General features: G+C 41.0%; 1 protein-coding gene across 2 annotated transcripts in view; it reads right to left on the bottom strand.

The window, feature by feature from the left end:
• The window catches only part of GALNT18 (polypeptide N-acetylgalactosaminyltransferase 18), a 350,806-nt gene that overhangs the window by 87,947 nt on the left and 245,155 nt on the right, over positions 1–17,704 (bottom strand). For both annotated transcript variants that reach the window (XM_002822026.5, XM_054524653.2), the window contains exons 5-6: positions 17,241–17,438; positions 12,568–12,682 (exon numbers count right to left, since the gene is read on the bottom strand). In XM_002822026.5, the coding sequence (XP_002822072.1) occupies positions 12,568–12,682; positions 17,241–17,438 (313 nt within the window). The remainder of the gene's footprint in view (positions 1–12,567; positions 12,683–17,240; positions 17,439–17,704) is intronic.

Raw genomic sequence — 17,704 nt, 5'->3', positions numbered from 1 at the left:
CAACAATTAATAGTATATACAAGTGATTGCCAAATAGCATACAATAAATGGAAGTTCTTTTCGGATGAAATTCTTGGCCTCAGAAGACCACATAGATAAACATATATATTAAGACCACATAAACACTTAACTCCACCGTACAACAATGGGTCTGCTTTATGGAATAAAGCACCTGCTTCTGTTGCCCAAGAGTGTACATCACTACACCAAATCTCAGATGTCCCAGACCTTGACAGGTCAATGTTGACAGGTCAAATCCCAATCTTCAGGATGCTCAGTCCTTCCTCAGGAGTCTGCCTCAATGCCACCTCCCTTGTGAAGCCCCACCTAACTTCCGCAGGTGGAGTGGTTGCTCCCTCCTGGTGCTCTCGCAATGCATCAGGATCTTTCAGCCTCACTGTTTTGACCCCGAGCAGGTTGTGCCCTGTTTAGCATATTAACCTGAATTATGCTCAGTGATGAATTTTCACTCAGAAACTCTTTTTTGAGTAAATGTCACTAAGCCAATTTAATTCTCTTCATAGATTTTCTATAGACAAAATTAAAATATTTCCGTCTATACTAATTTTCTAGTTTTATTTTAGCAGAATTATTTTCACTGGGGTTAACACTTTTTTGCATTGATTTTACAACTAAGATAGGGTTCTTCTATCAGTATGCTTTTACCCATAACACATTTTATAATTATGGCCTCCATCACAGGGTTTTTCTTGGTGGTAATGATTTCCACCAAGTTTAGTTTTCCTGAATCAAATTTTGCAAATGTAAGTCACGTTAATATTCATTTCTTCAGGAAACTTTTTAGCTTTTATAGTTTTTGCTATGCTCATTTTTATTTGTTGCTTTAGCTTGAGTTGATTGTCTTTACCATTACTCATTGACTGGAAAAAAAAAGTAATTGTTTGCATTTTTTGATTTTTAAATAACAATTTCTAAAAAAATAGCACATAAAAAGTGTAGCAGGTTGAGTTGTGTACTTGTTACTGTTGCCATTGGTAGATCAAAGAACACAGAAAGTCCTCAAAGTCAAAATGGAGGGAGGGGTCAAACATTCTGTTTAAGCTCATGACTTTTTCTACAATCAGAGATGAGTACTCAGAACATGGTAAGGTAGTTGTCTCTCCAGCTAGGCTGAGAGCCACTCAAAGGCAGGGGCTGTCATTCATCTCCAATTTCCCAGCAGGGGGAAAGTGAATGTTTGAAGGATGAATGAATGAATAAATAACGAACCCACCTGGAAGTGATGAGAAATTTTGTCAGATTTCTTACAGAAGACCACAATGCTATGCCTTCTTAGACCAGGCATAAATGGCTTCTGAAGCCATCTTTCTTGGGTTCAAATTGCATCTTTACCACTTACCAGTCATGTAACCTTGAGCAAGTTATATCCCCTCTCTCTGTGCTTCAGTATATCCATCTGTAAGTGGAGACAGTAATAGTACCTACATTTCAAGGTACTGCAAGGATTAAGTGAATTAATACATGTAAAGCACTTACAACAGTAGCTCACATATAATACTTGACATATTACTATTAATCATTAGTATTATGGTCATAAAGTTTATCTATCTTGCTATCTCTCTTTCTAGTGATATTTGAAGATGTCCTAACATAGGGAGCTCACTGTATCATTAGCATCTTTTTTTTATGGTTCTAATTTATGTTTCTGATATTGAGTAACTACATCTCTTACAGCTTATACTCACTGTTCATAGCTCTGACTTTCTAGGCATATAGAATATATTTTCTTATATGTGACTGGTCTATAAATTCAAAGCCTGCTCTTTCGGCACATACTAGGCTCCAAGCACCGTTATGAAAATTAACCAGCCATAAATCCTGACATCACGTGTTTTAAAGTCCAGCAGGAAAGAAGAGGGAAAGACGACATTTGTGTCTTGCCTAGGTCTTCCCCTCCTTTGAATCCAAGACCTTTCTGCATTAGTTTGCTAGGCTAAATTCACCCTGTGGACTTACAAACATAAAGCCTATAAAAATGAAATTGTGTGATATTAGTACATAAATAGACCAACAGATCAATGAAACCAAAATAGTATGACCCAAAAGTATGTGGCAATTTATTGTACAATAAAGGCAGTTTTGCAAAGCAGTGAGGAAAGATATTATTTTGAATAGAAGGTGTTAGGATAACTAGTTGACCATATAGAAAAATAAGACATTGGATCCATTCCTCACACCAAACTGCAAGATCAATTCTGAATGAATCGGAGAGTAAAATGTAAAAAATACAGTCATATAAGTATTAGAAGAAAACATAAGTGAATTTCTTTATAACCTGAGAGTGGGTAAGATTTTCTATGATTAAAATCTGGAAGCAAGAAGAAAAAAAGTTTGCTTACATTAAACAGAAGAAACACGAAAAAAGCAGCCTTTGGATGGCAGAACAAACAAACAAACAAACATGAGAAGTAAAATCAAGACAAGTAACAAACTGGGAGAAAATACTTGCAATTTGTATGATGGGCAAAGTATTACCATCTCTAATGTGTAAACATATTCAAAAAATAGAGAGAAGACTAACAACCCTATAGGAAAGTGGGCCAAAGATACGAACAGCTTACAGAAAAAAGAAATGCAAATAGCCTTAATCATATGAAAATCTTTTCAACCTAGTTCTTAATAAGAGAAATGCAAATTAAAACTACCCTGAAAGGCCTTTCTCATCTGTCAGATTGGTTAAAAAAAAACATTCCACAACATACTTTGTTGGTATGGCTGTGAGAAGACAGGCACCTTCATCATTCCTGGTGGGAAAAATATTACCCCTCTGAAATACTACCCCTCTGGAGGGATATTTGATGATGTCTAGCAAAGTTACATATGCATTTACCCTTTGACTTCACAATTCCATTTCTAGGAATCTATCCAAAAGATAACCAATAAAAATATGAAAAAAGTATGCGAAAGACTATTAATTATAGCACTATGCTCTCAAAAGGAAATTGGTAGAATAAACTGTAAAGTGTTTATGCATTTGAGTAGTATGCAACCGTAAGAAAGGAATGAGGAATATCTCTATATACTGTTATAGAACAATCTTCAGAAAAAAAGAGACAATAAAAATGTGCACAGTATACTACCATTTATCTAAGAAAGGGGACCTGTGAATATATATTCACATTTTCTTGCCTTTTTTCAAAGTATTAAGTAAAACAAACAAAAATAAATGTTTACATTGGAAATAGTGAGAAAACAGGATGAAGAGAACAACGCTGAAAGTTCCTTATTTTGTAGATTTGACTTTGGACTGTATATTTACCTCATTTTTATAAACTAAATATAAATTTATATGACTATAAACATTTAAATATAAAAGTCAGAAGCAAAATGAAACAACTGATCATGCTTCTTAGGTTGGTAGGACAACCGTACAGAAAGGAACACTTTTAGATAACTGTGGATAATAGTAATTTGACGGTACATCCTAGTGGAATAAAGTCTAAAGAAGAAATGCAAAATAAATTAAACCATTTAATTTATCATATCATTGGTGGTAGCATTGTCATTAATATGCTGAAACAGTCTTGTGCATTCTGGGGAATAAAATAAACAGGTACCTATGTTGTTGTCATTAAGAACCAGAAATTTTGGCATGAAAGAAACGAAATCAAGATGTAAAATTGATGAAGTAAAATTCTGTTGTCCTAAGTTTGAATGAGAAAGATCATCATGAATGCCTGAAATATTTTAGCTCTATAATAATAATAATAATAATAATTTCTAGCTCTGACTACTGAAAAGACCTAGAAACATGGACCAACCCAGTAGCAATGAGCATGCCCAGTGCCCAGATTGTGGTTTTAAATACCATTTCTCACTAACAGTAAGCTGGGTTCCTTAGGGAAGTAGCTAATTACAAGTCTGGAGCAGGAAATGTGTAAGATGAGCCTGGAACCCTCCTCGTGGCAGGGAAGCCATTAAAGAGTCGAAAGGACCCATGGACAAATGTCAACAGGCTCCCAATGGACAAAGGTGGAAAATTTGCAAGTCAACAAGGATATTAAATGTATGTAAGGATAATTAATTGAAATGCATCAAATATGTTTAAACCCATAAGTTCACAGGGATACTAAAAAACTAATTGGTCCCCTTTGGAGGGTGGTTGAGAATCAATTCATTATTTTGAAAACTATTATAGAAAGAACTATTTATCCTGACTTTTCCAAATGAATTTATTTGTACTTCTGGGCAACCAAGGAATGGATTATTGTAAATGTCTCTACAAGAAGTATTTCAGCTAATAAATGAGGAAAGAGAAATAAAATTAAAATATTACTATTTGGTAAGCCCTAAGGAATTACTGAATCTAGGCAATAATCAGCAATGATGGTTAGCATCACAAATGGGAACACCAGTAGACATATACCTCATGATGGAAGTACACACATACTGTCTATGAAATATTCTTGCTACAAAATTGAACCTAAATCTCTAGATTTAACTACCAATTTAGATGAAATATATGGGACAGAAGGACCTGTTAAATGACATCAGGGGAATGTAATCAAGAAAATCTAAGCTGTGAGAATCTCTGCAGGAAAAATGACCCGATCTCTTCAAAAACGAAATTACAAGAGGGAGAAAAAAAAAAGAGATGGAGAAAGATATTCAGTAGATTATGGAGACTGGAAAGACAAATTAACCAACTGAATCTTGATTCAAGCAAACAAATTGTAGAACAAAACAAAAACTTATGAGAGAATTAGAAAAATGTATATACTCGAATATTTGACAGTATTACAGTATTCTTTTCAACTCTTTTAGGACTGAAAATAGCATTGTGGCCATGGTTCTTTAAAAGTCCTTATCTACTTTGGACGCATACTGAAATATTTTTGATGAAATGATATGATGTCTGGGATTTCCCTAAAAATAACTAGAGTTAGGTGGGGGATTAGACAGAGGTAAAGATGAAACCAAATTGGCCATAAGTTGACAATATTGAAACAAGGTAACAACTGCAATGGGATTTATTTTACTATCTCTCTGTTTTTGTATATATTCGATATTGTCCATAATAAAGAGTTTTTTCTCTTTTTTCCTTAATTTTTTTTCATTATTTCTTCTAAAAATGGGATACAAGTGCAGAACGTGCAGGTTTGTTCCATAGGTATACATGTGCCATGGTGGTTTGCTGCACCTATTGACCCATCCTTTAAGTTCCCTTCCCTCAACCCCCAACCCCCAACAGGCCTTGGTGTGTGTTGTTCCCTTCTCTGTGTCTATGTGTTCTCAGTGTTCAACTTCCACTTATGAGTGAGAACATATGGTGTTTGGTTTTCTGTTCCTGTGTTAGTTTGCTGAGGATGATGGCTTCCAGCTTCATCCATGTCCCCGCAAAGGACAGGTTCTCCCTCCTTTTTATGGCTGCATAGTATTCCATGGTGTATATGTACCACATTTTCTTTATCCAGGCTATCATTGACGGGCATTTGGGTTGGTTCCATGTCTTTGTTATTGTAAATAGTGCTGCAATAAACATACATGTACATGTGTCTTTATAGTAGAAAGATTTATATTCCTTTGGGTATATGCTCAGTAATGAGATTGCTGGATCAAATGGTGTTTCTGGTTCTAAATCCTCAAGGAATCACCATACTGTCTTCCACAATGGTTGAACTAATTTACATTCCCAGTGTATAAGCATTCCTGTTTCTCCACAGCCTCACAAGCATCTATTGTTTCCTGACTTTTTAATAATCACCATTCTGACTGGTGTGAGATGGTATCTCATTGTGGTTTTGATTTGCATTTCAATAAAGAGTTTTTTCAAGTCTCATTTATGATAAAGTATCTGGAATATGAAGAACAATATCTACATAGTATATTACTTGTTTTAGAGGACAGACAAACCCAGGTTCAAACTCCATTTCCCAGAAGAGGAACTCTGTCATGTGTAATTCTTGGAACTGTAGAAACTGAAAAGAGCTATATGATCTATTGCTGTCCCCTCGAAGCAAAGGTATGTACATAAACCTAGATTTAGCTAATCGTGTGCTATCACTCAGGACTTCCAATCTTTGTGAATGTCACCAAAACCCAAGCAACAGTGTCCAGTACCCAGTGGTAGGACCATCTAGTCATGGCAGTAGGGTCAGCGGTATTGTCCCAAATACGCTATTATGACCATGTGGCCTTGGCTGTAGTTTCTGCTGTTTAGCCTCTCTTGGCTTTTGCTTGTTTTCTGAATCTGCTTCTTTGAAAAGCAAATTAATTCTTTGAGATACCCATGTCCTTCCAATAAATTTCTTTTCTCTTTAAGTTAGGTTGAGTCAGTTTTCTTAGCTTGCAACACAGATTCCTGAGTGTCATTTGAATAAAAAGCTAAGCACGGCGATAATACATATAAATTAATGTGTGCCTTTAAAAAAAAGCACTATATAAAATGTGTGGTAGTATTTTTATGCACATATGTGTCTACATGTATAATAGATATGATGATATGCTTGTATAGAGAACTGTATGAAGTACTTAAATTAATTTTTTCTTGTTATCTTTACTGTTAAAAATAATGATTAGAATAATGAGATAATAAAGCATAAGAATGAATTAACTCTTTGACCAACATAAACATTTTTAATTATATAACACTATTCGGATAATACTCTCTGGCTGGCCTTCAGCATTTGATTGCTGTGTGCAATAAATAGGATAATTGTAGGGAAAGAATTTTGAAAATACAGATGAAAGGTACTGCCATTGTTATTTAGCTGATATAGAAGCAGCAGACAAACCCAGTGTAGGGGGTAAGGGGATTTTTGATATCTAGTGACTTTGTAATTTGCGAAGTATATACTCCTTCTATTGTGTCCACACCTTCTTTGCTTCTTTCATCCCTCATGCTCTGTGGAACAGCCATTGGTATTTTGTCAGGGCATGTATAGGTATTAGCTTCTCCATGATTGAGGAAAAAACCTAGGAGAGGGGATGAAAACTGGCAGACTAGGACAACAGAAAGACTTAATGAGTTTAGAATAAAGTCACTGTCCAAGGTACTGAGAAATCTCAGATGCATATTTCTGCTTTAATAAGCTATTCTATAAGGCTAGCCAGATAAGGAAACCTTAAATGATTCCTTGGTGCTCCCAAGGCCCAAAGTGGAGCCAGTCAGCTTCACTTCCTCCTGTCCTAGACGTTACTCAGCTACACAGGGAGAGGGACAGAATCACTCACAGCGAGGGATTCTACTCCCAATCAGATCTTGTGATGAGGTTTAGAAGAAGCAGTTAAAAGGGGCAAGCTGGCACTAGGGAATGAAGAATAACAACAATCATCCAGTCTTAGGAGCAGACAGTAAAAGGTCATCCTGGAGGATGAAAAATCTGTGTAAGTGTCATTGTAATAGCAGACCATATTCTAAAGAGGCAAATGATTATGAATATCCCAAGATAGAGACTCTAAAATGCCAGTAAGAAACCCCAAGTGGGTAAAGCTTAGATATTCAGAGAAGGAGTCAGTGACTTGCAGATATGTTCAAGTGGGTGTCTTTCCAACAGCAAGTCCTTTCTGGGAGACTCTCTTCTCTGTAATACATTTCTAACAGCTCAATTCAGTCAGGAGTCATTTGCAGCTGGGGCAAGATGGAGAGGAGAGGGGTCTTTTCTCTGGTTGCCTGCTCTGGACACCATGGGTGGGGCACTGGCTGTGGTTGTAGTGGCATTCTTCCCCACCACCCCCTACTTCTTTGGTTTCCATTCCAGAAAGGTGAAGACAGCCAAGATTCATATTAAAGAAGTGAATTGAATTTAAAGCATAATAAATAGGCTAGGCTTTCTAATCAGTTTCTCCATGTCCATTCCATACAACTGAAAAGTTGCCTATTTCAGTACCAGAAATTTAACAAGTCTTACATTTTCCACAGAAATCTTTGCATACATGTATGTACTTTTTGTCTTATTGAATAAGCATACAGCATACAATGGAGACTTTTTTTATGACTCGGGACTGTTATTAATATCATTAACAACTGTGCCGTACTGTGTTGTGCTATAAACCTAGGATCTGCCTGAATGTTTAGCTCTAGAAGAAAGAGATACAAGCTGCTGGGCTGCTGGACACCTGTAACCTATTCTGTAGTCTTTAGGTTCAAATAGTTTTTGAAGGATGTTTTTATTGGGCATACACTTATAGATTGACAATTATTTTCTCTCAGTGTATTGAAGACATTATATTATAGTCTTCTGGGTCCCATTTTTACAGTTGAAAAGTCAGCTGTTATTCTAATTATTATTGACTTAGGTCATCTATCTTTTCTCTTTGACTGCTGTAAGATCTTTTATTTGTCTTTGATATTCTGTAGTTCCTCTACGGTATATCTAAATGGGGATATCTTTATATTTACCTCAGTTTGGATGGCATGACTTCTTAAATCTGAGGATTGGTGTCTTTTATCAGTTTGGGAAAATTTTAAGCCATCATTTATTTAAATATGTTTTTTGCCTAACCCTCCATACTGTTTTCTCAGAAAATAGAAATCCTCTCTGGAGAAAGAGGATCATCTCCATTTGGAATTATAAGATACTAAATCCACAATCTCAATTCTACATGTCTTTCAACATTTTTTCACAATTTTTTTCTGGGCCCTTTGGGCTGATTTTGAGTGATTTCTTTAGATCTATTTTCCAGTTTCTTAATTTTATTCCTTTAATAATGTTCATGTAGTTATTCTGCCCATCTGCTGAGCTTTTAATTGCCATTTTTACATTTTTCATGTTTGAAATTCCATTTTTATCCTACTATGATGGATTATTTTTATAGTGTCTTGCTTCTTATTCATATTTTCAATCTCTTCTTTTTCTAAGTGTATAATACGACCTACTTTATATTCCATGTCTGATGGATTCAACAGCTGGAGACTTTGTGGGTCAGGTTTGGCTGTCCACTGATTTTGCTGTTGTTTCCTCTTGTTGCTTTCTTTTTCCCTTGTCTGTTTTGTGATGTTTTTAAAACTGTGAATTCATATTCCTTAAAACTCTCCCTGTGGGAATTGTGTGGCCTGGGTTAAAAGGCTCTTTCTCCAGAGAGGATTTCTATTTTATACTGAGAAAACAGGCCTTTAGAGTCCCAGCTTTAGGGGAAGTAAGGCAAGCCTTAGGCTTTCTGTTCTCTGTGTTCTATGAAGTTGAGAAAACATAAACTTAAGTGTCACCAGATTCTCCATGTAGAATAGCCTCAACCTTTCTCCAGGTTCCGACTTTGGCTTACTTTTTTGGTCCCCGTGTTGGTTTCCCGGGGCTCTCATAACAAAGTATCACAATCTGGATCACCTAAAACAGCATAAATTTATTCTCTCACAGCTCTGGAGGCCAGAAGTCTGAAATCAACATATTGACTGGGCTGTGTTCCCTCCCAACCCTCTAGGGAAGGATCCTTCTTTGCCTGTTCCAGCTTTCGATAGCCCCAGGTGTTCCTGAGCTTTTGACATCATAACTCCAATCTCTACCTCCACCTTCTCATGGCTGTCTTTCCTTTATGTCTTCTGTGACCAAATTTTCCTCTTCTTATAAGGACATCAGTCTCCTTGGATTAGGGCCTACCCTAATCCAGCACAATTTTATCTTAAATTGATTACATCTGCAAGGACCCCGTTTCCAAATGAGATCACATTCACAAGAGGTTAGGATATATTGGGGCTGGGGGCACTCAATTCAAACCATAACAGTCTCCAACAATTTCAATCCCTTGCCAGCCCTTAAATGTTTTCTTATGCATTCTAGCACTTTTACAGTTATCATTTATAAAATCTTTCTGTTTTCTATTCAACAGCTCTTATTTCTCACTCATTTCATTGTGCTTGGCCATAGTAGCTCCTTCCTTTTTCTCATTGTGTTGCCGACTTACAAATCAGAAAAAAAAAAGAGCATGAAATAAGAAGGCTTTAAATAGGGACTTAGTAGACATAATTGTGAATAAAGTAGAAGATAATTACTGCATGGCTGTTGCAATATCTTTTTTGAGACGGTGCTCAAAGTACTTTTATCCCTAGATCACTGTGATATATCTGTCTAGTCCTTGAATCATAAAGATCTGGGGCTGAATCCTTTCTCTACCTCTTAAGAGGCACATGACCTTGAGATATATGTAAGCCCCTAATTTCACAGTATCATCTGGAAAAAAAAAAAACACCATTACAATAATAATCTTTTTAGGGTGTTTCGTAGATGGATGACATAAGTGCCAGTATAACCCATGGCACAAAGAAGGCATTTAGTAATTGCGCAAACAACTTTCTTTCTGTGTTCCAGATAGGTAAGGACTTTGAATAATTTGCCTCTGCTTAAGCGAAGGGTGACAAGTGATGTCTTTCATATTGATACACAATCCTATGGTGTAATTAGGGCAGGTGTGCTACTTTATAGAGGAAACCGAACCATTGAAAAGTTAACTCATCAAACATGAAAGAAAGACAAATATTAACAACCAAACAAAAGGAGAAAATCTGTTTTGCTGACGATCAGTGGTTCTGTTACCCTTAAAGGGGGAACTGAAATTCAAATGAACTCATCCCTCCCGTTTGTACTCAGTTTTGCCAGTTAACAGCTTGTTGTTTCTCTGTTTTAAATGCCACCCTTTCTTCAACTCCAATGACACTTCATTTCTGTCAACTGAGAGAGAAGAGATGGAGGGAAAAAAAAAACTGATATCATTGCAAACTGTATTTAAAACTCTGTACACGAAACCACCCAGAGACATTTTAACTTGCATTTGAGAGCCTCACCCAGACCCACACTCCAGAATAGCTTTATAACTTTATAATCTAAGGAAGGAAAAGCCAGAAATCTCCACTCTGTGACTGACTCACACACATGTTGGAAGCAGAGTTCACAAATCTAATTCCTTTCTCCATTCCTGCACATTTTTACCCAGAGAACACAAGCGAATGGAGGCGGTCCAACCCACTCAGACAATTCCTGACAGCAGCTCCTCGTGAAAAATATTATGTTTGGGGTGAGCGTTTATCCAGGAGCAGTGCTGAAATGAGATGGCGAGGACACAAATGGGGAATAAATGGCCGACGTAGAGAGAGCTGCAGAAACGAGGGTGATTATGCAGGGGCTGTCCTCTATGAATACATTAGCTCCCCAATAAGCCCACGCATTTTGACTGCTTCCAAAGCAATTTCTCAGGGTTTTAATGAATACAGATGTCTGGAAGTGTTTTCTAAGCTCAGCTTCAGACAGACTGTTCATGTTGCCAGTCCTCAAAGCCCTAGCATTAAGTCTGGGTGGTGAGTCGGGCCCCACACAGTACCTGTCAGGTCATTGCAGGCATTGTGAGATGCTCATTGTGGGTGCCCAATCTCCCCTTTAGGTCAGGGGCAAGGGCTGTCCAGGGCCAGTTGCCTGCCTGGTGGGGTGGGAGATTGAAGGAGGTTAGAGGTGAGAGGAGGGTGCATCCATGCTGCAATCCTTCAGTGGGAATTGAGTACTGGGAATTGGAGACACCAGATGCAGACACTAAGGCCAAAGATGCCAGAGTAGGGCCAGTAGGTGGAACCAGACAGATGGGTCTGCATGGATGTGTGAATAGGCTGGCAGTGAGGTGCAGCATCTCAGATAATCCCTATGGACACTGGTAGGCACAGAGTTCTCTCCAAGCATCGGCAAGCCTGTAGCATGTGGGGGTGGCTGGCTGCTGAGAGTTCCCCACGGAGAAGACAGTGGGGGCCATCGTGGGGAGGACACCCTGCAGCTCCAATACTGGGTCTGCCAAGGATACTCCCTGGTCCTAGAGGTGGGCAGGCTTCCTTCTAGGACAAGATCCTTCATTGTATCCATCATCACATTCCTGCCTAACACCAGGGGACCTAACAGGAACCTCAGATAGGAAAGAGGGCTTCGTCATAGATTTATGTTTTCACCGGCCAAGGGAGAAGAGCCAGAAAGCCTAGGAAATGTTCCCGTAGGATGAGAAATAACATACAGCCTCTTGGGGATCCATGCCACGAGCTGATTGCTGGAAAAAACCCTGTACTTTGGGGCAGGAGAACGGCGTGAGGCAAGAATGGGCTGTGGGTCTGGCTAGCGCCTGGGGTCAGAAAGCAGCCTGCAGTGAGCCTGGCTGCATCTAGCTGTTTATACACCCTGAGTTTATTTGCCTGGGCTATCTCTTAACAAAGTCTTTGGGAATGTTCTATGGGCCACTGTGGAGAAGACAGAGAGTGTCAAAGTGAGAAATCCCAAGGGGAGCTGACTCAGGGTCACTCTTGTCCAGCCACCCTCGATGCCTGTTATTGCTTCCTGGAGCACACCTTTGCTCACTCTGATGGGCCTCAGTTTGATTTTAAAAGAGGCTGTTTCCTTGAGTTGGCAGCTCAACCTCTCCCATGCTCCCTCCCCCAGCCAAGCAGGTTCTGAAGTCCTCTTCTTCCTGAAAAGTCAAGAGGCTCCACCCTTGACTTCCCAATCCCAGTCACACACAGGGTTCAGGACTGGACATTCAGAATCAGTCTGTGACCCTCAACCTTAAACCCCATTTCTCCACCCCCAGACTCATTCACCCTGGTGGGAGCTGAGCCGAGCAGTTTGAGTGAGAAACCCCACTCACCCTGATCCCAAGCTCCACATTCTCGCCCCCGTAGACTTCCATGCCTTCGTCCAGCAGGCCGATCTCCTGGAAATACTGCCGGTCCACAATGAAGCAGCCAATGAGGGCAGGGCTCCTGCAGGGGCAGGGGAGAGCAGAAGGGCTGTCTGGTGCAGCTGTCCAAGGAATAAGAGCAGTAAGGCCTTCCTATCAGGAGGGTCTGGTTCTCTTCCTTCCTTTGCTGCCAGAGCCATTGTGAGCCTTGTTCTTGGAGTGGCCCCTGGGTCTGGCCTCACCCAACCACTCCAGAAAGGCTGTTTCATCCGGGCAGTGGGTAGACAGCTGCCATCCTGGGATCAGCTATTAGTGGGGTGGTGCTTGTGTGTGTGTTAGCTTTGAGAACTGGTGCTCAGCCTGCCAGTCTAGGTTGACTGTATCTCTAGCTGCCCTGACCCTGATCTCTGCACAGCCAGTCTCTGTTCCTGCTTAGGAATGCATACCAGCTTTCTTACCCTTCCCCAACTTGGAATCTGTATGTCATCCTTGGTCCACTTAGAAAGATTAGCTGGGACCAGGTTGCAAAGGGTTTTGGGTAGCAGGGTAAAAAATTTGAATTTTATCTGCAGGTAAATAGGTGTCCATGAGGAATTTTAAGCAGGACAGTGATGTGAGCAGATCTGTGTTTTTTCAAAAGAATAGTTAGGCAGCTGTGGGTGAGTGACCAGAGGGGAAGGGGTGGGAATTGAGGGGCCCAGCTGGGAAGCTCATTGCTGTATCCAGGTGAAAAATGATGGAGAGCTGACTCAGAGTATCAGGAACAGAGACAGGAATTGTTTAAAGACATATTTTGATGTAAAATCAGCCCAACTTCAAAACAGATGAACTACACAAGGGTGAGAAAGGGAGAGGAAACTGGATGCCATCTGGCTTTCTGGCTCGGGTGACAGTGGGTTGGGGGCCACTCATCAATACAGGGGCACAGGAGAAGAAGCTGGTTTCAAAAGAAAGAAGCATTGGTGGTGGAAAACCTGACCTTAAGGTACCTGTGTGACACAGGAGGAGATAGCCAACAGGCAGAGCTTAGGTACGTGGCCTGGGTCTGGAATTCAACAGGGGTCTTAGGCTGGAACAACCTGCCAACATCTACGGGGTCCAGGAGCTGGAAGGCTTTTCCTTCCTTGAGGGCTGTAAGCTTGGGTCTCACCAGCTCTGTGAAGACACCCAGTGCAGCACCTCACAGAGAACGATTCACATGAGGTGAGTCAGCGTGAGAGCACTGGGCTGCTTCTCTGCTGAGAGCCCTGCTTATGCAGTGATGTTGAATTGTTCTACTGCTTATTGCTACCATTTCTAGCCCTTGCCTGGCTGGAGGACTTGGTGGCAGTGGGGGAATAAAAGGAGAAATGAAGGCTCCTCAGGGATGAGAAAACTGTCAGTCAATCACATGTAAATGAACCCGTCTTTGAAAATGGAAACTTATCAAGGTGGAGAAAGACGATTTTGCAGGCCATTTCCCTGGGGAATGCAGATACAGGAGACTTCTCAGGCAGAGACTGGCACCCTGGAGCCACTGTTTCTCTTCCTTTCAAATCACTGCATTTTATTCTAAATGGCTTCACCCTCATAGACCTGCAGGCATCCTGGGAAGCTAATCCACCACTCCTAAAGCAGACTGAGACCCTCCTGTGGTGGAGGTAGCTGAACCCAGGCCTTCGAGGTAATCTCTCTGGGAAAAATCCCCCTTCTGGGTGCGTGTCTCCAAGAGAAGTTCCCTAGCCTCTCTGAGCCTCCGATTCCATATCTGTAACATAGGATCCATTCTAACCTCACATGGACTAAATTAAAGTACTTGAGAGCCTCTGGATCATAACTGGCACTCAAAAGGTCATTTAAAAAGGTAAAAAGATGCAATCGTGCACTAAGTCTAGAAGATCCCCTCTTTAAATACGTGATGATTCAGAAACATCAGCCTGGCAGAGTGGGGTCTCGGCATTTGCCTCTGCATTCCTAAGTGTTGGACAGGACAGGGCACTCTAGAAAAATGCTTTCAGGACACATGGGAAGGGACCTTCCTCAAACTGATAGTTCAAGCCAGGTAATGAACAGAATCTGAAACAGTTACTCTGAGATGAGCACAGGCCACCTCAGTGGTTTATTATTAACCGGCTAGGGTATTAAATGGATTCTATCAGCATGAAAGGGTTATTGATTTACACCTTGCCTCATTCCTGAAAGGATTAGAAATAGCTTATGAGAAAATTTAAAATACATAGAAAACCATAAATAGATAAATGTCTGCACAGACCTAAAGATTGCAACAAATTGGAATGCATGTGCAGACCAAGGTCCTCTCTCAATTGTTCTTAAAGCAGACATGAAAGCTTGCCTTTGAGTTTCCTGTTGGTCAAAGTGAAAATGAACACACATGGTCTTAGAAACAAAATGTACAGTTCTCATGTGAAAATGTCATATTAATTGATTCCCTGGGGATAGCAAGGCTTTCTTTGACTGGCAGTCAGTTTGAAAGAAATTTCTCACATGGATTTTCTTAATGGGGTCACCTGGTGACTTAGCGAACAGCCATCGCAAAGACATCCCTTTAGAATACACTAGAAGATATTGCTGGGCTCTTTTTATGACTTACACCATGTGTGGGCAAAGCACTCAAGTATAGCTTGAAAGAAAAGGGAGCTCGGATGGGCAAGATACATTTGTATAAATCACAGCTTTCTGTGGAGCTGTCTTCATCTGGGAATAAAACCAGGAATGTTCTTCCAAAAATCTTCCATAAAAGTTATTTCCCTCAACCAAGTTTTTTGATAAAAATTGGGTGATAGAAAATTTGAGGTTGAGATGACATTGTCTGGCAAGGACCTGGAATGCAGGCTTGCTGATTAAGACTGGACCAATACAGTTAGAGATGAGCAGAACAGAAACAGTTACTGTCAATGTAGTCTTCTGCAGGAATGCTCATTGCATGGGGGCATATTTCCTTACAATAGTATTCATCAGGCCTAGGAGCAGAAAACAGCTACACCAGTTCTGAGCTCAACAGTGGACAGTAAGAGGGATGAAAACTAGCCACTGAGTCTAGCTTCTCTGGGTCGATCCTGGCTCTACCGCCCAGAGCTTTTGGCAGGGCCATTCGCCTGTCTCAGTCTTACTCTCCTCCTCTTGTAAAACAGGGATGAGACATGAGCGGTCAACAGGTTGTGATGATGATCAAACGAGCCAATGCGTGTAAAAGACCCTTGTACATAGCAGACTGTCAGCAAATGTTTAACGACACAAAATTGTGGCAGGGGCCGAGCAGAGTAGGTAACAGGTAACTTCGGGAAAGTTAGGTGGTGTTTTCTTCTATCCTGTTTTAAGTATAAGTATATATTTTTTATTCTGGCAAGGAAAAATGTGATCTTAAGTAATAATCACTGACTTTCAGTTAAATTTTTCATACCCTTTCTCCCTCATATAATACAAAACAACATGAGCTTCTAATCTCTTTCACTTCAAAAACTGTACCCTAGCCCACCTTCTAGTGCCTTCTGTTTTGTAACAGGCAGGACTTTGCAGGGAGCATAAAGACACCCACCGTATCATCAACATAGACAGAAATAGGCCAGGCACAGTGGCTCATGCCTGTAATCCCAGCACTTTGGGAAGCCGAGGTGGGTGGATCACGAGGTCAGGAGTTCAAGACCAGCCTGGCCAACATGGTGAAACCCTGTCTCTACTAAAAAATACAAACATCAGCCAGGCGCAGTGGCAGGTGCCTGTAATCCCAGCTACTTGGGAGGCTGAGGCAGGAGAATCACTTGAACCCAGTGGGGCAGAGGTTTCAGTGAGCCGAGATCACGCCATTGCCCTCCAGCCTGGGAGACAGAGTGAGACTCCGTCTCAAAAACAAAAACAAACACAGACAGAAATAAAAACTAGTGGGGACAGCTGTTAGAGGAGTCCTGAACCTTAAAAGCCGAGACCACAGGGGAGTCATTCATGAGTCTAGGAAGATGGCAGCAAAGGCAGGAAAGAACTTGGGACCTTTGAAATGCAGTATGAAGTCACTTTTGTCTGAGTCTTACAGAATAACACTCAAATATCATCAAGGTATACACTGTCCTGTGGGTTCCGATCTTGCCTCTCAGCCCCTCCACCCTCACTGCCGGAGGCTGCTGGCTCACTTCCCACTTCTAGTCACTTTGAACCTTCTCTGTGTTCATGAACTTTGCATATGGGTGTCCATTCCCCAACCTAGCCATCTTCTACTCGTCTTCAAAAACCAGTGAAAATGCTACCCTCTGAAAAGCATTTCCCCACTTTCAATGCAGCTTCTGCCTTCATGGTAGGATAATGTTCCTATTCCAATGATTTTGTCTGTCTTCACTAGACTCCAGGCTTTTGGCAGTGGGAACCAAATCTTCATCACTCTGGATCCCCAACCTGGAGCACAGTGGTTGGCGCCCAGCAGATGTCTCACAGTGATGTGTGAAAATAGGTCACTTTGAGGCTGTGAATGGATTCTGAGATCTTCAGAGCCTGTGGCAGTGAATGAAGATCAGACTGCTGTTCCTTTCAACCCTGCCCACCCCTGTCATCCCCACGATGGGGCTCAAGTTGGAGAATAAGCATTGGGCCAGTAGGGGGTCCCTAGCCTGGAGGTCAAAGCAGAGAGACCCACAGGTAAAGGTTTGCTTTACCTGATTGGGGCTGTGGAGTTCTCCAGCTTCCACCAGGCCTTGGGGGGATTTAGGTAGCGGCACCACAGCTCCCAGTCAAAGCCCTGGGCAGCCAGCGGGTACTCTTCTATCTCAAAGTTGTCATATTTGATGTTATCAAAGGATGGTGAGATGATCCGCTTCCGGTTCTCCTTGATGCGGGTGAGTACAGGTTCAGCCCTGGGCAGAGGAGACAGCCAGAGAGGGTAACCATTTCCAAGGTGGAAAAATCCAGAGTAGCATCTCCTGAAGGTCCTTCCCCAGCAGAAAGAGGAAGGAAGGCCTGCCCATCTCCTCTGATGGAGAGGTGCACTGCCTTCTGGGAAGGAGTCCCTATTCAAGTTCCCGCTCCCTGAGGATTTCCGGAATGGCAAGAGGCTCCACCACTCCATCGGCATATCCAGAGCTGAGCTGAGAGATTCTTATTCCAGCCAACCTTGTGCCTG

This window comes from Pongo abelii, chromosome 9 (genome assembly GCF_028885655.2).
Source record: "Pongo abelii isolate AG06213 chromosome 9, NHGRI_mPonAbe1-v2.0_pri, whole genome shotgun sequence".
NCBI classification, from domain to species: domain Eukaryota; kingdom Metazoa; phylum Chordata; class Mammalia; order Primates; family Hominidae; genus Pongo; species Pongo abelii.
The sequence above is the reverse complement of the archived record's forward strand: the minus strand, read 5'-3'. Positions and strand labels throughout refer to the sequence as shown.